The following is a 24,524-nucleotide window of genomic DNA, read 5'->3' as shown; positions in this document are numbered from 1 at the left end:
AAGACGGTCTCCAAAAGCGCTGGCGAATCACAAGGCCCTAACAATAAGAACATCATGCGAAGTTTATATGTGTACCTTTTGTTTGCTCGTCGAATGACGCTGCAAGAATTAGAATTTCAGTAGCGTTATTATCACTAGAGCACAGCCGATACGGTGAAGCGTTTCAAATATTGCGCGCTTTCCATGCTAGATTTAAAACTTCGACGAAGTCCACCGTTAAACCCTTTACTTGTTAAACTTTCTTTGGCGAGCCCACCAAGGTTCCCCTTCTATTGGTCGGTCTGTATCTCGCATATATATGTATAAGTACAATCAAAGCACAATACCTGTCGTTCTAATGTATTTCCATAAGTATCTCTTAATCCCACAGACCTCTTATTGGATTAGCTACATGACATTAAATGGCGTATTTAATTTTATTAATTTGGGCTACCCTGTTCCTAAAAGCTATATGTGCCATAGGATGATCCGGCTTATATAGCATGGAATTTGCAGCAACAAAGTAGTGCCAGCGAGCGCACGAGTTCTGCGCTTTCAAACAACAGACTATTACATAAAACCTGCAAGTATAATCTCTGCTTATAAATATCTCTAAAGCTTACATACCTTTCAGTGCGATAGCGCGTGATTTTAATGGCTTCTTTTATTTTCGTATATTATTTTTACATTTGGCCCTAACTAGTCGTTCGACACTGTGACATGAGGGGCATAGAAGACCTCAATTTGTTTATATCTGTTCTGCGCTTCTCTCTGCCCACAACTGTCCTGACCATTTTGCTTGCTTACTTGCTTGCTTGCTTCCTATACCATTGCGCATACCCACTACGGGGGGGATTGGCCAAGAAGCCGGCGATTAAACCAACGTTACTAGATTTGAAAGAAAAATTTAGTAACGTTGGGTTCAAGCAGGTGGGGCGGGGGGAGAAAACTTGATGGGAAATGTATTGGGAGGGAACAGTTTTTATTAAAGTGATAAGGTGGGCGAGTTGGTAAGCATTCATAATGGTAACGGCGCGAAAGAACGACGGACGGGATGAAATAACACAGTATCCTGCGTTCTTTCACTCCGTCCGTCGTTTTCTCGCACTGTTACCATTATGAATGCCGATTATTCTTTAGACAAACGTCGAGAATCACCTTCGTCCTCACGATGTCTTTTTCATCGACGTCTCAAATTGTGCATCTGCATGACCTAATCTTTGCATTTCGCCATAGCTTGTGAACTGTGCACTGCATAAACTTAAACATTACTTGATGTCGATGTTGCTTGCTGTGCGATGCATACATAGTGCACGAAATTACGCGTTGCATAGGAATCAAATAAAGAGAATTGTGCTCCTGGAATAAGGTTATGTAGCATTTATTTATCCCTTTACGAATGATTTCGCGTAACAAAGATCCCAACATGTGCGTTGGATCTGTATAAGTTACACGCATCGCGTGTCTCTTTCCACAGAACTTGACTGAAACGTTTCAAGAAAGTTTCGCTTAACGTTGCCTCCAACAAGCTGAATCTAGCGAAGTTTTGTATTTATATTAGCCGTCCTTATCAACGCCTTGACATCCCAGTGAGCACTTCGTCTTCTGCTCCCGCTTTAATAATGAAAATTAATTTCTGACAGTACAAAGCAAATGTGCACGATTTCTAAGGTAATTCAACCTTTAACATTAAGTAATTGGAATTGCTTCATCTAACAAATCCCGTGTACTTAGATTTAGGTGCACGTTAAAGAACCCCAGGTGGTCCAAATTTCCGGAGTCCCCCACTACGGCGTGCCTCATAATCAGAACTGGTTTTGGCACGTAAAACCCAATAATTTAATTTTTAATTTCATCTAACAAATTATACTCTTAAAAGTTGTCTTGTATACACCCTGTAATATCGTGGCAACCAACAGTATAAATAAATAAAAAAATAAGTTATTTTACATTGCCTCACGTGCTAGACCTTTTTGCTTACATTTGGGCTAGAAAGTGACGAACGTAGGCATGACGCAGAACGTTCTAGTGCTGCGCTATCACACCAGGTGCAAGTCCCCAGAGTGCAATGCCCAGTCGACCAGCAGGCAACTCCGGGGCGCATACGCAACTATGTGATACACAGAAACATCTGCGCCTGCAATCCGGCGTCGGCGTCGGCGCTGTCGAAGGCGAAGGCGTTCCGTGAGTGAAAATTGCCGTATACATATTCTATGCGGCACTAAAGTTTTCATATCACCAAAGTTGCTCATACCTTGTCTTACATACTTTGCAAAGGGATTCCTCGGAATATTTAGAAGGACAGCACACAAGCAAATGTCATGAAACAAAACACCGACCGTGAATGCCTTTATGTTAAATCTTTTCAGACTGGAATATTAAAAATGTCACAGTTTCGCCCTAAGGGCGAAGCAATGAATGCGATAGCAACACAGCAATGTCATACGAAGTAAGGTGAGCGGCTTTGGTAGCAATATGAATTGTAGTAAACATGAGCTGATTAAGTAAGCAGGTGTGCTGCGGCGTAAGTAGACCGACATGAAGAGAGACTCGATGACCACGAGAAGGCGCGTGTGAAACGGTGGTGTTGATGAGAAGCGCTTCCCGTGGGCAGCGCGTGCGAAGGGACACACCTGTAGCGCTGCACTGCCGATCCGGGCAGCATTGCATGTGTAGCGTGCGTTGGAAAATGTGGCCCGACTATCACTAACTGAATGAACAAGCGTGGTGTGAGCGCGCACAAACAAACATGAATAGATCACACTGAATGACTGCAGACAACGACTGTCAAAACGCTTGCAGCAAGCGCATATGCCGCAGCAACGGGCGAAAGTACGTGCGGTCTATCGCTTCAACGGAAACTGAGCGGCGAATGCACGGCGCATAAAGGTGAGAGCCGTGTGGAGATAAGCGACGGTGCGAGCGAGCGACGAGCGCGGTTGTTAGCAGAGCTCCAGTGGTTGCAGTATGCAAACGCCTTTAGCGTTCAAGTTGTTTTAAGCATTACTTAGCCTTTCCTGAAAGTGTTCGTCAAGTTGTAATCGAATAAGCGGAAGAGATGTCGGGAAACGAACGTTTCTCCTGAACATCGAAGGGGTCCACTACTTGCTGGTGCTGTTCGCGTTACCCCCCGCGACCTTGGAGTTCTTCCAAGTAACTCCGTAATGTGACCTGATCTACATAACGTACGTTAGGTGGAACTTCGTCGAGATCATTGTCAAGGCAAATTTTGTATAAGCTGGGATCTTTTCTCTATATTTTTTATAGTGTCGTGATTTTCAATTTTTACCTCAACGAAATGTTTTTTTTTTTTCTTTCTTGTTTTTATTTCTTCTTTTTTAAATCAGCGCGAACGAGATGTTGAGCAAAGCTTCTGTGCACCGCGTGCTGGAACTGCTGTGGTCGACGCCTAAAAGAGAAGTTTAGTATAGCGCAAAATGTTTGCGTTAACGAGTGGCTTGCCGCGCGCCGCCAAATCTTGGAGGCTATATCCGTGTCATACGTATACGTTTTGACATGAGTACACGAGTCTGTGTGCACATGTGTACAGGGACGATGCGGCCGTTAATATACGTATAACAAACGGCATTGCAGTAATGACCTGATAGAAATACTGGGCGAACTGAGAGCCGTTCCGCTCGCATTGCTAACTATTCTGTATGTCTAAAACCGAATGCGCCAGCCAAACAGTTCAGTATATTTCAAAGCGATAGCTTTCTTTGGTGTCACCCCCCCCCCCCCCCCACCTATTTTACGGATTGCCCGTTTCTGGCCTTTACTGCCAACTTGAGACACTGGATGCCACTAGGTAAAATTTGGCACCGAATGAGCGTACCGGCGAACGGGCTTGCATAAGCCTTGTATGCTCTCAAAGTATGCCCACGTCCGTGCCCTTAAGAAAAAAAATACTTTCTACATAAGACCTCAATATATAATGCCGGCTCATACGTATCTCAAGGCACACCGGTCTGTTAAGGGGAATGGTAAATTAGATTTAACAGATACTTTTATTTATTTTCTTGGATTTAGCCACTCAGCATGTCGCAGTGGGTGTGGGTTCTCGCCACACTGAGGTATCGCCCTACTTAAGACCTCAGTAAAAAAGAAATGCATGACCGACAGTGGAGTTAAAAACTAAATGCTGAGGTTCTACGTGCCAAAACAACGATACGATAATAAGGCACGCCGTAGTAGGGGATTCCGGATTAATTCTGACAACCCGGGGCCCCATGCACCCAATGCACGGTACACGAGCGTTTTTTGTCAGTTTTTTTTTTCTTTTTTTTTTTTGCTTTTGCTTTTTTTCCCCTTTTGCTCCCATTGAAATGCGGCCGGGATTCGATCCCGCGCCCTCGGGCTTAGCAGCGCCAAAACCACTACGCCATCATGGCTGACCAAGAGTAGAATCGAACCTCTGCCTCCGAGCACAGCAGCCCAATGCTCTAAACACTATGCCATTATTTTTTAGGTGCGAAGCACCTTATGCGCCTGGGCAACGCCTCCTTTCTAGAGGAGGCGTTGGCCTGGGCTGTCGGCGTCTCCTGGCGTAATCGTCGTCGTCGTCGTAGTCACAGTAAGCAAGCGGCTCGTGCTCGCGCTCGGAACGCGCTCGTGCCACTGCTCCCGCGTTCGTCGTCGTCGTCGTCGTCTTCCACAGCTGTCTGCGTTGCCGCTCACCATTCCAGCGTAGAGTTTCACTTCTCTTCTGTCGTCGTAATGGGGAGGCCGCGTTTACGGGGTTATGAGCCATTGCTTAAGGCAGTATGAGCCCATTAGCGGCGCATCACTGCATGCTTTGCACCTCCCCCGGTTTCACGTTAGTGGAGCTGCATTTTGCTCACTGAGTCATTCGAGCACCGAGTTTTTAACAGCGAAGCTGTTCTAGCTAACAGTAAAAATTGCCGCCTGTTGCCGCAAAACCTCGCCGAGCTATGACGTCACTGCGTTGCTTAGCAACCACCTCGCGGAACGGCGTGTGCCTCGCCTCCTCTTCGTGCCGTGCACATATGTTTAGAGCGCCGCTCTCAGGCGCCCATTCCTGTGGGGAGCGTCGGCGTAACCGAGCGACCGAACACAACAGCGATGGATGAAAGAGCAACGCGCAGCGCAGCGGGAAATGAAAGGCGGCGATGGCAAAGAGAGCGCGAGGAGGAAAACGGAGGAGAAAGGTGCAGCGGAACCATGAGGCGGAAAGTGGAGGAGGAAGATGGGGCGAAAGCGTGAAAAGAAAAGCGCCGAAGAAAAGCGCAAGACGTGTTCTGCGACAATCTCATGAGATGGCGCCTCTAGAGTACCGCGCCTCGCCTCTTGACTTCTTCATCTTTCTTCGGCCACTCCTTTTTTTTTCATTGTATTTATTTCAGGCATGCACGACTCCTGTGGGCAACAGATAACCTCACAAAAAGATATAACACGCATAATCCTTTCGTGCCAGAGCCGACTAGCGCTTTGGGACGTTTGGCGGCACGTTCTTGACGGCTCGTGCTTTGAGACGCCGTGTGAGACTGCGCAGTCTCCTGGATCGGCCTGCATTGCCCAGTACTATCCTAGTAGCAGCTAACACCACGTGGAAGCTCTGCGACGCTTTACCGCCGGTAAAGCAAGTTTCAACGTTTCATCGCCAGAGGGCAAATGCGATCATCATTTTACGATACACCACATGACTTATCAATAGGTACGCACGATTGTACAATACGTAGTCGCTGATGAGGTGACAAACCATGTTCATCTCGCTTATGCTCGTCCAGTACCTATGTAGAACCCATCAATCTGCAAGTCGTAAACTTGCGTCAAGGCACGGAGTAGAAATTATGCCGCCGGCATCACACGATCGTCCTCACCGTCGTGTGGCTGCTGTCGCCACACACATGATTGCGTCAGACATTAGCTATTCACCTTACACAAGCACGTTGGTCCACCTGGTAACGTTGTGCGTAATTCGGTAACCAGCTACCAGCAATATGATATCGATTCCCACAGTGCGTGGGATCTACTTCATTTTATTATGTTTGCCCCGCCTTCCTATGGCTCCATAAACTTCCTTCAGTCACGTTTAGAACCACGGAATAATAATGCCTGCAAAGGCGCCCGGCCACGAAATGCGGTAACAACAAAAGCCTCCCTATTAATGTGCTGTGGGTACGAACTTCTGTAAAATCTAATGTTGGCGTTAGCATGAGACAGTCAGTCAGCTCGCTGTCGAACAGTTGCGCAGATATTAAAGAAGGGGGTATTATTTTTTTAATAGATGATAAAATGCCGGGAAATGTAGGCCACCTTAGGGCTGGCTATCCGAATAATCAAAAATAAACTCTAGCTAGTAAGCAACGTGGAGAAAAAAAGAAACAAGCAGAAGAAGAAAGCAAGGGCAGCCATTGCGAGTTATCGTTTTATTTGATTTGGTTTCCTTGGAGGAATATCATTGCTGTCACCGTAATCAGCAGTAGTGGCGCCTATACCTAATGCCAGGTTGTGGATATCGTGTTCGCACCAATAATTATGAAGACTATCTGAACTATATTCGGTGTGTGAAGAATGACTCTGTTCAGTGCTTTGGGGACGATGGCAGCCGGCCTTCCCATGATAGCCTAGACGTATTGGTCAACTGGACGTACAGCACATGGAGCCAATACTCATCTATCTTCATAAGCAACTATCGTCCAACTCTTACTCATGACACTCCGTGAAGAAAGACAACAGTGCAGTCTTGTTGGACATCCTCTCGAACGCATCAATTGTGCACCGTCTTCCGAGTCTGGATCGAATCTACTTCCCTCGCGCGTGCTCTTATACACTCGACATGTTTTATCCTTCTCTACGTATATTGTGCGGATTTACACCCTTGTATTCTGCAGGCTATTTGATTCGCTCTCCTGAGCGACCCCGAGACCAACCCCATTTGCCATCCCACCTACTGCGGAATAACAGGATGTGATTCGCGAAGCTTACGCGCAAGAATAGATCGGTAGGTCCTAGAGTTAAAAATTTATATTGTAAATGTACGTATAAATGTAGAAGTTTAGAAGAGGGAAAACTTAAATTGAGCAGTCTAGACCATCGCATTGTCGTCATCGCCTTTTTCTTCGTATTCTTTCAAACTGCAGGCAATATATTTTGGTAGGTGAACATGATGATGCTCCGCGTCTCGTGTGGTAGAGGACGTCTCATCTTCCAATCCAAACTGAACATTTGCGTGGGTCTCATTCGAGCAAATAATCAAGCCGTTTCGAAGCATGCCTGACGATCGGCGATCGAGTCATCGTTGCATATCACGCCATCGTAAACCCTAACCCGTCATTTTGTGTGGAACTATTGCTCTGTATAAATGATGCTTACCATCGATCGCTAATGTCCCTCTCAAGCTGACAAAGTGACGTTCACTTATCAATCTAATGTAAACTAGTCCCCGTTCCCTAATAGTCTTTCTGTTTCATGAGCGCTCGAGTGTGTTGGCCGATTCTCGAAATTTGTTTAATACGTTGGCGCTTTACGTTGCCTATAGTCTAATAACATCTCTTTGTCCTCATGAGGCAATCGCAGACATTACGAGCGTTTCGAGAAGAAAACAATCGAAGCGAAGGCGTAAAAATCCCACTTTGTTTAAGCAGTTAGACAAGAACATTCGAAAAAAATAAACTCTTAAAAAACTACTTAAGCAGTGCAGATATTGCTATTAATCTCCGAAGTCTTCTGATCACCATTAGTTTCGTTTCTAGGGGAGGTGACTGATTGTCTTTCGCGCTGTGGTGTGAGAGTCTACTTGCTTCGCAAAACTAAGTGCAGTTACTCATAGAAAGATTTTAACATTTAAAATAAGACATTCGTCAATCTATTGGTCTTATTGCAGCACAGTAGGAAAGTTCAAGAGGAATAAAAAGATTGTAACTATGAAGACCGCCACGATACCGCTTTCAGCAGAAGTCCTCTTTATTGAGAGAGAGAGAGAGAGAGAGAGGCTCTTTATTAGAAAAAAACAGAGATTTTTCTCCGGCGCTTATGTAACCACTGGCATGCTACTCTCTATAGAGATAGGGAATGGGATTAAAATATTCCAGAGGAGAAGAGGAGAGTGAAAAAAAAGAGAACGAGAGAATAAAATGAATATGAAATGCGCAAGCGAACCTGATACCAATAGTTACAGGTGATATGGCGGGTAAGTTTAAGCTTTTTATATGAAATGGTGAATCTTTGAAACTTTCGGATTAGACAAATTTCTGACAGGTATTTGAACGTCAGATCCAAAACCCGCCGCTGTTTTGAAGGGCCGGGCGTTGGACCTAAGATGATGTGTAACGTTAACGGATCGTGGCAAATCATGTCCATTTGTCGCTCAAAAATTGTCTATCACTTGACGCGGGGCATTCAAGTGATACGTGCTCCACTGTCTCTAAGCTGCCACAGTTGTCACAGTAGGCATTAGTGCTACCCCCAATGCGGTACAGATAATTGTTCGTTTATGCCACGTTCAGTAGAAGACGACGGTATAATGTCTCTAAGTGTCGAGGATTGATACGGTAATAATAATAATAATAATAATAATAATAATAATAATAATAATAATAATAATAATAATAATAATAATAATAATAATAATAATAATAGTGGCATAATCGATACGGTCGAATTATAGTTCGGAATAAAGCTTGAAACGCCCTCGACTACCCCTTCCGTGCCCGAACTTCGTATCCCGGATTTTGATTGCAATCACGCCTTCACGGCACTATTCGTATAATCGACAGACGCTGCTACATAAGGCACCTGGATGCGGTGAGTTTGGCGGCATGTCAGGCCGCATCGCGATAGTCATCCCTGAAAGACTGGCCGCATTTTATTTCTGCGCCTTTCTTTTTTTTTTTTCTGCTAGCGTGGTGACACATGCAGGCCGGCAGTGACACGGGCCGGCTATTCACACTCGACAGGTTATTATGGCCATAATTTCTCTCGAGCACCGGACTGTCAGTTCAGCAGGAGATGACCAAATGGCTCCCCATCGTTTTGAGGAGATGGTGCCGCAATATTTCTTGCCTCTTGTTTCCGCTTTATTTTCTGCGCGTGACAGCACGTGTTCGGACGGCGCTAGCCAAATCACAAACCATTTCGAGGATTTATGACAGCGACTGCATGGATGGTCCTTCCGAGCATATCACCACGTCCACGTCGGACATTTCAGTTGAATAAGCAGTGACGGAAACGTGCTCACTGCACAGCTTGAAGTTTATGTTACTGCTAGCGAATCTAAACCTTTCTGCCACGTGTAATCCAGTGTCCGATATCCTTATTCATTCGTCGGGTGATGCGCAAAAAAAAAACGAAAACGTGTTGTCTTTTATTTTTTCCGAGTTAGGGAAGAGTGAATGCCACGTTAATATTATCGTCATCGGCAGCACCATCATTCATATGGCTATTTTTATGCCCACTGCAGGACGAAGGCCTCTCCAACAGCGATGTCCCAATGGCCATATCTTGCGTCAGCCGATCCCATCCTATGCCTATACAATTTTCCTGATCACACCACACTTTCACGGCAGGCACTGCCAAATCCTGACTGGGTGCTTACCACTGTCGTTGAAAAGAAAAGTGTACAATCACTGCATTCTACCGGTGCTAACATATGGGGCAGAAACTTGGAGGTTAACGAAGAAGCTGTAGAACAAGTTAAGGACCGCACAAAGAGCGATGGAACGAAAAATGTTAGGCCTAACGTTAAGAGACAGGAAGAGAGCGGTGAGGATCAGAGAGCAAACGGGGATAGCCAATATTCTAGCTGACATTAAGAGAAAGAAATGGAGCTGGGCAGGCCATGTAATGCGTAGGGAAGATATCCGGTGGACCATTAGAGTTACAGAATGGGGGCCAAGGAAGAGAAGCGCAGTCGAGGACGGCAGAAAACTAAGTGGGGTGATGAAGTTAGGAAATTTGCAGGCCCAAGTTGGAATCAGCTAGCGCAAGGCAGAGGTAATTGGAGATCGCAGGGAGAGGCCTTAGTCCTGCTTGCTGCTGCAGTGCTGCTGCTGCTGACGACGACGACGACGACGACGACGACCACCACCACCACCACCACCACTTTCTGCCGGCTACCGGAGTAGCAGGCGGCACTTTCTGCCGCCTGCTACTCCGGTTTCCTTGCTCGCGGCACCCAACATTTTACTCCAGTAATATACCAACGGTTAACTGCACTACGCATAACATGAAATGATCTACAATCTACCAAACAGAACTGAAATATCATACCGCCATCTTCTTGCCCCTTAAACTTACGCCAATCAATTACTGCCTCATAATTCGTAGCGCGGTCCTTGGTTTTTCTTCAAGGAACTGGCAGAATGCAATCATATACTTTTCTTTCTGTAGCATCGCCACGGCACGCGGGCCGGAGCAGTTACGAGACACAGACAGCTCAAACATACAAAAGCGTTTATTTGGGGCGTAGGATTGCTTTTTATCTCCGAAGTGGGAGAGGATGTGAGAGCGGGGAGAAGGAAAGGCCACGTACTGCGCATGCGTAGAACTCGGTATGACGCAGACACAACACTTTCAAAAAATATTATTGAGCTGCCGTTAATAATTTTAGAAGGCCTGCATTCACGCTCTAATGCTTTTTTTATTCGCTGGAGATTTCCTTCTCGGGATTCGGCCCCCCTTTTACTATTCTGTTTATCTAACAGTACTTCTGCACATCTTCTAAAGGCTCTCGACGAATCACAAACTCTCAATTTTCAGGCTATTGAACATTACCTTACTCTTTATCATATTATTCCTCAGACATCGTGGGTAAAAAAGAGATTTTTCTCACTTTCGAAAACCTACGCTTGGCAGTTTTATTTTTTAATCGATCAATCTTTATTACGGTTCTAAGAAGACAACGTTCATACAAGCTGATATGCATGAACTTCACGTCTTCCATCATTTGTTGTAAGTCATCTTGAGCGCACCTGAGTTTGCTCAGATACTCGACGTTGATCCTTACCCCTGATCCTTACCAATCTGGTATCTTGAATGTTTTTTTCAAGCACACAGTGAATAATGCCAAGGACCATAACTGCCTTAATAAGCTTAATATTCTTGATCGCCTGTACGCACGTCGCATACATATAAAATCTGGACTGACGACGTTATACTCAAAAGGGAGGTAAAAAATGGAAAAAGCAAGAAATGTTCGCTGTAACGTCATTGTGAAAAAAAAAGAAAAAAAAGAAAAAACGATTTTTTCTTCTTTTGTGGAATTATTGTAAAGGAACTACAAATATGGGTCGTTATAGCATGGCCATTAGCGGCGACATTTTTTTAATAAATAGAAAATATTGTGGAATGTCCATTAGGCTAGATGAACAAAGACCATTTTATTTTTGAATCTATCGTAACGGCTCTAAGCAAGTTATTTTCACGTAAAGCAGAACCTGTGTTCTTACGCAGCTTTTCATTCATCGCTCATCCTTCTCGCCTAAAGGTGCTCAGCTTGGTCACGATCAAAGCGAAGCCTTCTATGCCTCTCGCTCTCTCTCCCCTTTCTTCTCCCTCAAATAGCATCATACATGGCTTTCGTCCTCGTGAAATCACTGCGTCGACTTCTCAGACTGTCCATGTAGTGTTTGCGTTTCGCCATAGATTGTGAATGGTGTAGTGTATAAGCGGCAACATTGCGTAAGACGAAAGTTATCACCTGTGCAGAGCATAAGCACAAGCACTGCATGACCCGATGTAGGCCCGTTACATCGGACGAAAATAAACACAGTTTTACGCATCGAATTCAGTTGCATGGAATTTTATTAACCGCTTCACTAATGCTTCGCTTCGCATAGATTCCAACCTCCCTGAGAAATTTGACCTCAATCCCAGCATTTTTGACGTGTTTTTATTCTTTGTGCCGTCGGCCATTTTTGTACCATCGCTCGGCCATGACGACGTCGGATTTTCGCGTAATGGGGCATTTAATGCTTTCGCATTAAAAACTGGTTATGGTAGAATAGGACGCTAAAAATATTCTTTCATAGATACATAGCCCAAAGTTAACCGGTATCAAATATTTTAAGCCGACAAAGCAAGGACACGGTGAATATTTAAAGCGATGAGGTGCTGAGACATCATTGGAAGTGAACCTGGTTAGCTCGTGTCGGCGCTACTACATGCGAGCCGCGTTTTATGAAAGCCCCTGTGTTTTACTTGCGACTTGTCAATGTGCACAATTTCACTGCGTCCCACAGCAAAAAGTGGATGTGGCTGATGGACGTCAGGACCACAAGCGCCAAGTACGACACGGTCAACGACGCGAATCCCGCACTTACGACAGGATCTTATCACGCCCTGTTGACGGCCCGACACAATGACTCACTGTTTGCTGTACGTGCGTACTCTCGGTCGCAGGCTCATTCGCCCGTCCTGACGGAAAATCGTTCGCCGACCAGGAGCCGACAGAGGCAGCTATGCGACTGCGGAACGCGATTATTTGCTCCTAATCCTCCCGTCGCTCCGTGTCTGACGCCATATACACGGATATTGGAGTTGCATGCAGTGGGTCTGTCACTGAAAGAGGTAACAGAAGCCGTGTGGCCTATTGGTGCTAGGAAAGGCCGAGTGAAATTGTCAATTCGTAACACCACCTATAAACGTCACTTGTATTAGTTTGGTACATTTTCAGGGCCAAGTATGCGCAAGTGTAGTTGCGTCAATATCCTCACGGAATGAAACGTGCTTCGAATAAGAAATATCTGGGCGCAATATATATATATATATATATATATATATATATATATATATATTTATTGTACTTCATAACTCTTTGCAAGATAATAGCTAAGACAATAGCATGACGACTATCCATAATTCCACAAACCGATTTCAAGGGAGCGGACCACAGTGCACTTTTATTGACGGATTCCCGCAATATGTATTTATTCTACTAAAATGCGCTATGTTTTTTTTGTAGTTCCCTAAACAGAGGAAGAAGCGGGACCTTCGCAGTTATCTGATTGCGACGCATTTTATTGGAAATGGCTAATATCAACCGTTCTTACCTTGAAACAGCGTGCATATACAATTCTAAACACCATGTACACAGCACCTTTTGTAATCGCTGACTCAGGAGAATTAGACGCGAAAACCATGCTTTATTGGTAATTTTATCTAAGAAGGCAGTGGAGCCTGAGAGTTCGGCTATGCGCTCATCTCTCACGCCTCAAGACAACGGGTAGATGTCAACAGCGATGCACAGTACTACTGTATCCGGTTCGCGCCTGTTGAGTCAAGCCATGCCAAGCGGCTTTTGGCCGTCGGCGCGAACCGGCTGTTGCAAAATCGATCATGCTGAGCGTGAGCCTGTAGGAGCTCTCGGACCGGACGCTTGTGTTTCCTTATCGCTTCAACCATGCCACCAAAGCCACTTCTGCATCATCCGTATTTTTTCTTGAAATTTCGTTTGCCCAGCATTGCAATTCACTCGAAACACCGTCGGGTTTTTTTTTTCTTAGTCATAAACATAAATTGTGATAAAACAATAAACATCTATCGTGAGCGCGGTTTCGAGACAAGACATCGACCGAAATTCGGTTGTATTGCTTCAATTTTTTTTTTCGATCTTGCTACGATTTCACCATCTTACTGCGGCTGCAGTTCTTCTGCCAGCTGTCACATTGGGCTTTCCCGCTTACATACAGGCGTTGGGTGACAGAACAAATCACAAAGGCGTGGCGGTCCCTGACATGTTGCACATCTGGCATGCTTTCCGTCTCATCGTGCGCAAGCAAGATAATCCTATTTAAATAAATTAGGTGGTTTTACGTGCTAAAACCACGATATGATTATGAGGCACGCCGTAGTGAGAGTCCGGAATAATTTGGACCACCTGGAGTTCTTTAGCATGCCCCTAAATCTAAGTACACGAGTGTTTTCGCATTTCGCACCTATCGAAATGCGGCCGCCGTGACCGGGATTCGATCCCGCGACCTCGTGCTTAGCAGCCCAACATCATAACCACTAAGCAACCACGGCGGGTGCACGATGATCTTCTTGGACCACACATTGTGAACTTGTATGAATGTCTCGTCATTATGTGGTCGTGTGATTGATAGCTATTGCCATTTTCGCCAATATCAAATGTGCACATTGCACAATATCCACGTATGTCAATGATCAATTTTGATTGGTAGCCGCGCCTTGCCCTGTATTCTCTTTGTCAGTTTTCACCTTCTGAAGTACTAAAGACACGGGCGTCAATTTAAACACAAGCTACACCAACAAGAAATGTTTCTGTGCTCTTCTTGTCCCCAAATTATTTGATAGCTTCTAGTTGATCCATAAATCTAAATTAAAAAGAAAAGTTGCGATAACCTAATCTTTCCGCCCATATTTGTCAAGCTTGAACATTACCGAAACACGTGAGCTTTCTTTAGTGCCAACTAGTGATTGACGCCGCACCACCGCCTTGTAAATCAAAGAAAAGTTAAATTTGAGAAGCTCGGAACAATGTCGAAGACAGGGTGGAAAGTACGATTAATCTTTATTCAACGTCGTTTAGGCTCGAGACAACGAGTCAATTTTTCTCGCCCCGAGGAACGCGTGAGAAATGAGGAAGAACACTGCAGACGGGCGCCTTTCTTCAGTGGAGCATAAGTAAATCATATGTAGATATAAAGAATGGTCGTCTACGTTCACTTCAACGACTGGTTGTTTTTGATTGCTCTGGTGCGCCCTCGCCCAGACGATTTCTATCAGACTTCTATTTTCTATTTCTATTTCTATTCGAGGAACGGAGTGCTCGTAATATATTCAGCTGGTTATTTTTGAGCGCTCGCTTCTGGCTGAGAGGACTGACATGCGCCTTCGGGATGGTTATCGAGATCCGGCTACCTTCTCATAACGGGACCTCGCCGTGCACGGTACAGCCATCCGCCTTCGAAACACCGCTTCAATACTTATCTTCTTTTCAATGATATTGGGATATCACTTCCTTCGCACTATTGGTTAAATCGTTCTGATATGTGCCACTTCTACTTGAAGTCTGATATGCCCAGAAACGCCCGTTTGAATGTACTGGCACCGCTCTTTTTTTTTTTTTTCTTCAGAATCCGGCCACTTTTGCATTGTCCTCTAGGCGGCTCCGGCACAAAACTGAAAGTATCTCGGAGCTCTGTGCTTCTGTTTCCCTAGAACAGCAGCTCAAAGTTTGCAGCACAGGTTTGGCTTCTCCAATATAGTGAAAGCGCAATATATGCGGAATCCGGTGAAGCAAGGCGACCAGTTGAATACTATACCAGTATTCTTCGGGCTCCTCAGTGGCTCAACGAAATTAAAAAAATTACTGGGGGTCCCTTATGCTACAACTAAGACGACTTGAAGGTGAAAGCACGAGCGTCGCTAACTCAATGACACGACGACCACTTTTTTGCTGAGTCATCTACACTCCGAATCCACAAAATATTTTTCAAAGTCAATTTTGCAAGTCATCCTTACTTCACCAAACTCAGACCGTGACTTAGATCTTTTTTGCTAAGTCATCATCACTCTGTAACCACAATTTACAGTCATTTTTGCAAGTCATCATGTTTTTTTTTTTTTTTTTTGCAAGTCACCCTTCCTATGATTCACCGAACTCAGCACTTTTCTTTGCTGAGCCACTCTCACTTGGGCCCTCAAATCTCGCATATATTTTTTGCAAGTAACTCCCCCACTGTATAACCCATTGATTCACTCTAATTCACACTTGATTCACTCTTGATTCACCGTGTCACTGCTTGGTTTACCTTCATTCAATCTATCATCTCGGTTTTACTTCCATCACACTTGGTTTGCTCTATTACTCCAATTTCCCATTTTCATCAATCTTGATTCACCCCTATCACCACTTGATTCACCTTCATTCACTCTTAATTCACTCTCATTTACTCTTCATTGTCGTAGCTCAGTAGTTTCGGTACTGGAACTCCCACTTTAAAAAAATGTCCCTCCAAACAACTGCGTCTCCTAGACATTTCATTTTTCTTTATCGACGAGTTAGTAGTGTAACCTGCGTAAGACATACGTACACTCAGAAGTGCCAACCTTAAGCGCACCGTGCACGGTAAGGTCATCTTTCATTTGACTCCTATCACCCAACTAAACCCCTTTAATTAATCTTCAATTCACTCTTAATTCACCTCTCCGTATTCCCATTTTTAATCGTTATCATTACCATAATTACCCATTACTACTATTAATTCTCGGTTCTTGGTCACCTTTAGGGTTTATCGACCCATTTTTCAGCTTTGTCATGCTAATTATCACAATTACTTTAAAGATTATTATGATTATTTATCAATATTTATATTCCCCATGAAATTACCTATGGATTGATATATAATGTTAGGTGGTTTGTAATGATCTTATTGAGTTATCGTTTTTTGTATATATTTCTTTGCGTATTTTTTCTCCGAGTTTTGGCTCCACTTTTTCAAGGCCATCTCAAAACGAGACAGATAAGGCTTTCGCGCTAATAGGAAAGACACGACGCATTGCTAAGTACGCCAGACACAATTATGCTTATTTCCACCGAGGTTAATGCTTATTCCTTATAGGCAACGTCACCCAAGGGATCAACCAGGGAGCCCAGGATCAGGTAGCGCCAACCAGGCGGAAGGAGCCCCTGTAACGAAAATCCCCACAGCTGCCTAAATGGCCAAGTTAAGTCGCGTGGAAGCAATTCTGCGGGAAAAGCTGCGTAAAGTGGATGGTTCGAGATTCACTGCCGGTCACCCACCCATAAAACAAGTACAACGGATCCTCTAACCTATGTACGCTTTTGCTCTACGCTTGAGGCAAGCTACACCATCGTTTCGAACGAGTCATGAACGGTGTTGCAGACTCTCCTATATTTCCTGCACTAGTGGAGGATAGCTTCATTGTACGGGAGAAAGAAGGGTGCATCAGCAGCCTTTATTTCCCCGAAGTGCAGAATCCGAGCGTTTCCGCTGTTGCAAATTATACTATAGTAACTAAGAAACGATAGCTGCCGGAAGGCCCGCTTTCGCTGGCATGTGGGCTTCGTCGTAGATTAATAAATTTGTCTCAGCGTCCCTTTTACTACCTGGGGTCTTGTGGCGCAAGGACACATGTCGAACAAGATTTTACCACCTTGGAAAACATTTCACGAAGCCTGCAGTAAATGCTTTTAGCAGTCAGCTGCACACTGCTGTTCTGATGTCAAATTTACGACGACGTCTGCTCTCGAGGTCGTGTTTTGCTTTCTTTTTGAGCAGCCGTTGTCACAAATTTTGTAGTTGCATTTTGGCGTCGCTGCATTTCGCGGGTGGTCATGCCAGTGTGCAGTAAAAAATACGAAAAAAAAAAAAACAGGACACCTCAGCTAGTTTCGATACTGGAACTCCCGCTTTTAAAAAATGTCCCTCCAAACAACTGCGTCACCTAGACTTTTCATGTGTCTTTATCGACAAGTTAGCACTGTAACCTGCGCAAGACATACACTCAGAAGTGCCAACCTCAACTTGCTGCTTTCAGTGCGAAGGCCTTCGCACATCTACTAAAAGCCAACGTATATCCGTATGGGTGCGCCAGCAGTGTCAGTTTCTGAGCCATCATCACGGCTTAAAGAGAGCGTTTCTATGTGACTTTGAAAAAAAAAAACAGTCAAGCATGTGTGCTTATGAATGAATTATGTCAAGTATTATATTACATGAATTGCTAAATATATTCATGTCTGAGTAAGTCTATTTGTCTTTCTATAGTACCATGTGCTTTGTTTTTACTTCGAACACTCTTCTTTTTAAAAAGCGTACAAAATTTATTCTAATCACGTCACTGCAGATGAATTATCTGCTCAAGTGGATATATTTTGTAAGAAAAACTAAATCACTTCCGTCGCTATACAATATATTTAATTACATTAATTAACTTCCTAGTTACAAATTGTACGGCACATGTTTGTTTTGAAAAGCTGAAGGACGTTGTCATAAAAGTCTATTTACGTGTTTCCACATTTCAAAATGCTCATGTTGGCTGAAATAACCGGCCTCAAATTATTCGTTCGATTTACATGATTACGCACGCGACACCGCGAAGCGCGGCTTGCGGTGGAACCCCCCCTTTGACGTAATAAGGTGGTGTAAAATGAAGCTTCGATATATCGGACAATAAAGCGGTCTGTCTTGGCCGTGTTGCCGAAGTTGCTGAATCAGGAGTTGGGCAAAGCGTCGATAGGAATTAGCTCGTGGGAAGTGCAACCTTAAAAAACAATTAATTGTAGAACTTTGTCTGGTGTCAACTATGACACATGCCCTCTTTACAGTATGAACCAAGAATCCGGAGGGAAAATAAGGAACTGACTATAGTGAGGGTGCCCTTCATTATAGTGATAAAACTATAGTGACGTGGTAATAGCAGTGGGTGGACAGTGGGGCTATGTTCGGTATTGGCAGTAAAGTGTCGCCATGACACTGGTAGCCAAAACAAAATTCAGTAACTTTTGCATATGTGGCTCTATATTTTCCACCTACATAGCAACAAATTAAAGGGATGCAATTATGTGTAGAAATAAAATGTGTTATCGGCTATTTTCTTTTGCGGCCCCCTATGTCTTTGTTCAGTCGCTTCATTTGTTGGGCCAACGGGCGGCGCTGTCGCCCTTATCGCTTCGGCTGCCATTCTGTTCGTCTGCTCCTGGCGCTCTTTGCACCTCTGCACACGTCCATGCCTTTGGCTTCTACTGTGCGTTGCCACATTTTGTTTCTGTATCGGCCAGTGCTCCAGCGATGTAAGAAAAACTGAAGAAAGGCCACAAGACGTTCTGCGCAGCTCTATGGTTGGCCATCACGGGAAGGAACAGCAGGGCCACTTTTTTCCGCCACCAAGAGAATGAAAGGTAAGCACGCTTTTTATGCAGTTGTTGTGCAGCGAATAGCCGCTAACCTTATCGAAACGGCTGTAAGACGAAAGGAAGGGTATTCCGTACGCGGTATATTTCTCTGTGGTGTGTAAATACGTTCAAGTTACCTATTGACAGCTACTTCGGAGACGAGCGCTTTAGCTCACCCATTGACGGAAATCGCGTTTCGTTATATTTCGGCGACTGCTGTTCGCTTTACGGAATAAACTGATAACTTTGCTGAAGATCCTTGAATGCTAGCTACACGGACGAAGGGGTTAAGTTAGAGACTTGCCTGTTCTTGGTTAAGCATTACAAGTCGCCTAGAGCTTCAAAAGGTGCGGGAACCAATTGAAGGAGCGCTGTGCTAGTGCAGAAAGCACTGCAAGTGCGGTTTTCTTCGCGTTGTCTGCTACGGCACCGTGCGCATTTTTTGTTACGCAGCGAAATAAGGTGTCGCAAAAAAAAAACAACAAAAAAACGCCTGCTTGTCTGTTCTGTTTTATCGAATATTCATCTGCGATGTGCGATGTTCGCGGTTGTCAACTGAGAACTAAGCAGACAAGCAGATTTTGTTCAAAACGAGCGAATTTACCTTCGTGACAAGTCGCACTGCCACCCAATGCGTACGAAGGTGCTTACGTCGGCGCTTAGCGAGCAACGCGCTCCGGTGTTCCCGCAAAGTTTTGTTCCCCCTGTGCAACACAAATTCGTCTAGAGTAAGAAATGCTCATAGACTGATGACTTACAACTGTTACCAGTGGCTTACAACTTTTGGGATATCGTCTTCCTGTAATACGTATTCTGCAAAACTAGGAAGACAAGGAGTATACAAAAAAATTGTCAGCCCTTCCACTGGGGTGTAGATGGAAGACCAGCGAAGCTGTACTATGGTGGGAATTATGTATTTCCAATTATGACTATTAAGATGTGATGGTGTAATTGGTTATTTGAACTAATAAAGAATGAGAAATATATATGATCCGATGGTTTTCATTTATTTACTGACCACAGGGACCATGGCTTTATGGTCGCTACGGTACACCACCACAGGGTGCACGGCAAAGGTTGTCACGTTCTTCATAAACACGTCACCAACGCCGCACGCGTTCGGTGCGAACGCGCGCGAAACGCCGCCGCCGTCGACAACAGTTGTGCGCGTTATTTGTCTGACCACACACAACTGCTGTCAAAACACTGGCTACGTGACGGAACGGCTAAACGCCGTTGTCGACACTGTCAGGGGAGAGGCGGTCGAGAGCCCAGAGAGAGTCGGTGCCACAGGCGGCAGAGGCCGGCAGGGCTGCGCGCATGCGCCGCAGTGGGAGAGCGGGCACACACACGCACAGTCTAGGGCGCCTAGCACCTCTTCCTCTTCGTAACCACACTCTCTCTCTACCCTCCTCGCACACCGCTCCTCTTTCACTGGGAAGTCGCGTTTGCTCTCCGCCGTACGTTCGCTCCCCGTGAAAGCGCGCGTCCCTCGCCCTCACGCGCTTTCACTCGAACACACAGCATACGGCCAATGAGAGTTCTTAGGGGCGAAGCTCCTTAGGGTGTGGATCTGTCCCTCCTCTGTAGTATGTAGTAGTAGTAGTCGTCGTCGTAGTAGGTACCACGTCTACTTTTATGAAAAAAAAAATTCCGGAAGTTGTGTCTGTAGCGCGGAATCGCACCAGGGACCCCTCGCTTCCGAACGCGCGGCGCTAACCACTACGCCACGAAGCGCACATGGACACGCACCACGATGACAATAAATACCCAACATTAACGAAAGACTGCGCGTTTCTAACGCGTTTGTGCTAGCGCGTTACGGCCCGTGTAAGAATCTGGTGTAAGACGCTGTGGCCTCTCCGCCTTACCCCAGTATTCATAAACGCTCCTCGACTTGAACTTAACTTGCCACCGCCTTGGGCAGCGCGTTCGAAACGCGTTGAAGGCGGTGGCAAGTCAAGTTCAAGTCGAGGAGCGTTTATGAATACGGTGGTTATACTCTCTCAGCAGTCATGTGATGGCGTCGGCAAACGCGGTGCACGTTCCGGCATGTGTAAACGGCTGCGTAAGACGCTGTGGCCTCTCCCCCTTACTAGAGAGTACTGCACGTTTCTAACGCGTTTGTGCTAGCGTCCCCTTAAGCGGGAGATGGTGCAATTATAATGAAGGGCGCTGTTATAAAATAGGAATGACGTCACATATGGCGCGTGTCGTTGGTGGAAGTCAATCGTTCGATTTAGTGCGGCGAGACTGGGCGAATTACACTGAAGATTCACGGTTTACCGATGATTCCCTCCGGAGCTTCGCCCACTCATCATCATTCACCCCGTGGATATGCGGTGTTTTGTTTTTTTTTTTTCTATTGCCGGACGCGACCATCGAAGAGTGGGCCCTTAACAGCTTCGTTGTAAAAGGTTGAACAAACTAATCCGTCAGTGTCATATTGACAAGTAAATAAGGAATCCATGGATCAAGGTAATTTCATCATCATCATTATCATCAGCTTATATTTTATGTCCACTGCAGGACGAAGGCCTCTACCTGCGATCTCCAATAACCCATTTCTAATAATTTAGCTGTAAGTAACCGGTCAGTGTTTTCAGACAGCTGTTGAGAAAGCAGCATTACCAAACCTGTTACTTCCGTATAGTAGCAGTTAAAATAAAGATCTAGATTGTTAAATTTTTTTGCCACATTTTTGCGTTAAATTCCACAAGAAAATATAACAGTTGACGTACATGAATTGAAAGCAGTTTTTGCGGTAAGAGTGCTGAAATTTGTTCCTGCAATTGCGTTGTGTGTAAGCATATAACTTATTACCTCCATTTTTCCAGACTGCAGCCCTAGCACGGACAACTCCACCTCCCCCGAATGTCTGTCTCGTCTTTGTTTGGGTCTTTGTTTGGGTACACCGGTTTTTCAACCAGTCTCGCTTAATTATAATTTTTTGCATAAGTAACCACGACAAACGATTTGCCTTGGTTGGATTCTCAGATGCAAAGCAAGAATCAAGAAAAAATAACAAAAAACAAGAAAGAACATGGCTCTTGCTATTGACAAATTGTAAGAAGCTTTATGTATACGCGCCTATATAATGTGCAGTTTGTTCTGTACTCGTAGATGTGAGATACTCGGGTCTGCAATATTCTTTTGTGTATTGTATCTCTTGCGGTACAAACGCTGCTAATAAAATTGGGAAATAAACCATATTTCACTGCCTGTTATTGTCCTGCCGAAGCACAATAGCCACCCGCTATGGAATGCTGGCTCACGTATCATAACGGAATGTGATAAAATTTTAGCAAACACAGATGCGCTGCTGGTATTTACTCAATACATGAACAACCCCACACGCAAAAAGAAATTGTCATTACAAAACGAAAGAGGCTGAAAATGAAAGCTGTTAGAACAATGCAGATGGTATACCGTGAACGCAGCTCGTGTGCGTCTGGCGAGAAAATCGCACACTCGTCGAGCGTATTGCAAACGACAAGCGCGATGGCCGTCTCCCCCTCGCGCGTCAAGAAATCCATTGTCGTAACAGCAGGCTTTATTTTTTATTTTTCGGAAGTATAGCCTACGAAGCACCAGAGAAGAAAGTGGCGCTCGTGACGCAATTGCCGTTTACCTGGGCGGTAGCCCAAATTGAGTCACCAGCTGACATAGCCTTGGTAATAGGAGCCGGTGCAGAACCTGTGTAAAAGCAGACCTTTCCGCATTGTTTCATGACGCTGGCTGACACATATTTTCGGCAATTCGTGTATCTGTAGGATGTATGTTATTTGTGAGAAAAAGGCGGCAATGCAACTTTATTTGGAATGCTATTACCTAGATGTACTTAAGCCTGTCCGTCGAATGATCATTCCTCCAGGGATCAAAACTTTTTTCTTTAAGTTACATTCGGCAACCCTTCCTGTCAAAACCTCGCTGAAGAAAATGGGCTGTTTAATGCCGGGGTTGAACAACTGCCGTTTATATCCACATGCTGAAACGATTGATCACCACCCTGTTGTAGACTGTAGAGATGCCGCGCCCTTCCGGGACATTCTCCAAAGAACACTTGAAAAAAATATTAGTATCACACCACACACAATTTGTTTCCTACCTTTTAAAAATCCCTATGGCACCCCATCTGACATGTTCATGTTACTTTGCCTACATAGCCTTTGGCGCAGTAGAATGTGCGACAGACACGCTGAGCCACCGCGAAGCATTCGGTCGTTCTTTCGGGAACCGGCTGCTTACATTCGCAGTGTGTACGCTGCACAAGAAACACCACCGGACTGGATGTCATTACTGGACGCTTGCACGTGCTTGCCTGACATTTGCATGTGTTTTCAGTCACCTTAAATTTCTGTAGCGCTTTGGTTTTCAGAATGTTCTGCTCCCATGTAATAAAGAAAAAAATGGTTTCATGGCATTGCTTAAAAGCGTTAGGCTCATGATTGTCTTCGCGTCTTCGGCAATTCCTTTTTTCTAACGTTGCCGCATAATTATTTTGCTCGTTTGACTTAAGCAGTGTTTTTTAGGGGCGAAGCTCCTTATAGCGGCACCCGTTCCGTCCCCGTCGTCGTAGTAGTAGTGTGTAACCAGTAGTGTGTAACCAGTCTGAGAAAAATGAGAAAAATGTGGTTGATCCCTCTTATATAGGAATCGGTATAGAACACGAAAGTGAAACTTGTCTTCACAGAAGTAGTGTAATGTTTATTGCACATTGATATATAATGTCTATTGGTGTTTTGTGGTTAAAGCGCCCTTAGGCGTTGATGCACCCACGCTGACGCCTGGTGGCACGTCTCCTCCATCACGACTACCAACGTCGATGACCATGAGCAACCGTCGTGCATATGGAAGCTGCACTACGCTGCACACGCTAGCACAACGCGAAAGACGAAGCACATAACTGACACACTAATACAACGCGCAAGACAAAGCACGTAACTGAATCGTCACCGAGTCAAATCAGCGCGTACAGCGCGTCGTAATTGCAGCCTCCGCGATCAACTTCAGAAACATTTTCAGAGCTAATTTCGGAGGCCACGCTCCGCTGTGCTGAGTACGGTGAACGCCACCTAAGTGGCGTTGGTAGTGCTTCTTGATGCCAGCGTCCCTTCGAATGCTGGCATCGAGGCGTCGTAGTGCTGAGACCACCGAAGCGTTCACTGTCGGTGCGCGTTAGTGTCATAATGCAGTACTTCTCTTTTCTGCTCGTAGGCGGCGGCACCGCCCCGAGCAAGAGCGCGGGTACACGGAGGAGTGTTAGATATATAAGGCGCGTCTGTGTAGCTCTCTGCAAATGCGTTTGTGGCGCAATGGGTTAAACGCTCGGCGATCTATCGTCGCGGACCGAGAGGTCGTGGGTTCGATTCCCCAAATTTTGCATGTTTGTGGAACTTTTTCTTCTGGTTTCTTTCTTTGTATTATGTTCTATGACGTATTTCCGTGACGGAAATACGTCAGTGAAGTCTTGGTGGACCCCGGCATAAAACACTTTCGTGTTAAAAAAATTCCGAAGTTGTGTCCGTAGCGCGGAATCGAACCAGGGACCCCTCGCTTCCGAGCGCGCGGCGTTAAAGTCCCTAAAAAAAATAAAGTAGCGCCATTCGTGTCGCCCATGCAGGCTCCTCCTCTCCCGCGTGTCTTGCAGATTGTAAATGGAGCCAGTTGAGGGGAGGCATGGCTGTTGGCCGAAAAGATGGGCTTG

General features: G+C 45.1%; 2 protein-coding genes across 2 annotated transcripts in view; one reads left to right on the top strand and one right to left on the bottom strand.

The window, feature by feature from the left end:
- LOC119440776 (adipokinetic hormone/corazonin-related peptide receptor variant I) overlaps positions 1–24,524 on the bottom strand; it is a 38,041-nt gene that overhangs the window by 5,656 nt on the left and 7,861 nt on the right. The window lies entirely within an intron of this gene.
- LOC119443012 (techylectin-5A) overlaps positions 18,801–24,524 on the top strand; it is a 73,216-nt gene continuing 67,492 nt past the window's right edge. The window contains exon 1 of the mRNA XM_049662513.1: positions 18,801–18,823. Within this exon, the coding sequence (XP_049518470.1) occupies positions 18,817–18,823 (7 nt within the window). The 5' untranslated portion in view covers positions 18,801–18,816. The remainder of the gene's footprint in view (positions 18,824–24,524) is intronic.

This window comes from Dermacentor silvarum, chromosome 2, assembly GCF_013339745.2.
Source record: "Dermacentor silvarum isolate Dsil-2018 chromosome 2, BIME_Dsil_1.4, whole genome shotgun sequence".
NCBI lineage: Eukaryota > Metazoa > Arthropoda > Arachnida > Ixodida > Ixodidae > Dermacentor > Dermacentor silvarum.
Note: the sequence above shows the minus strand (reverse complement) of the source record. Positions and strands in the feature narration are given on the sequence as shown.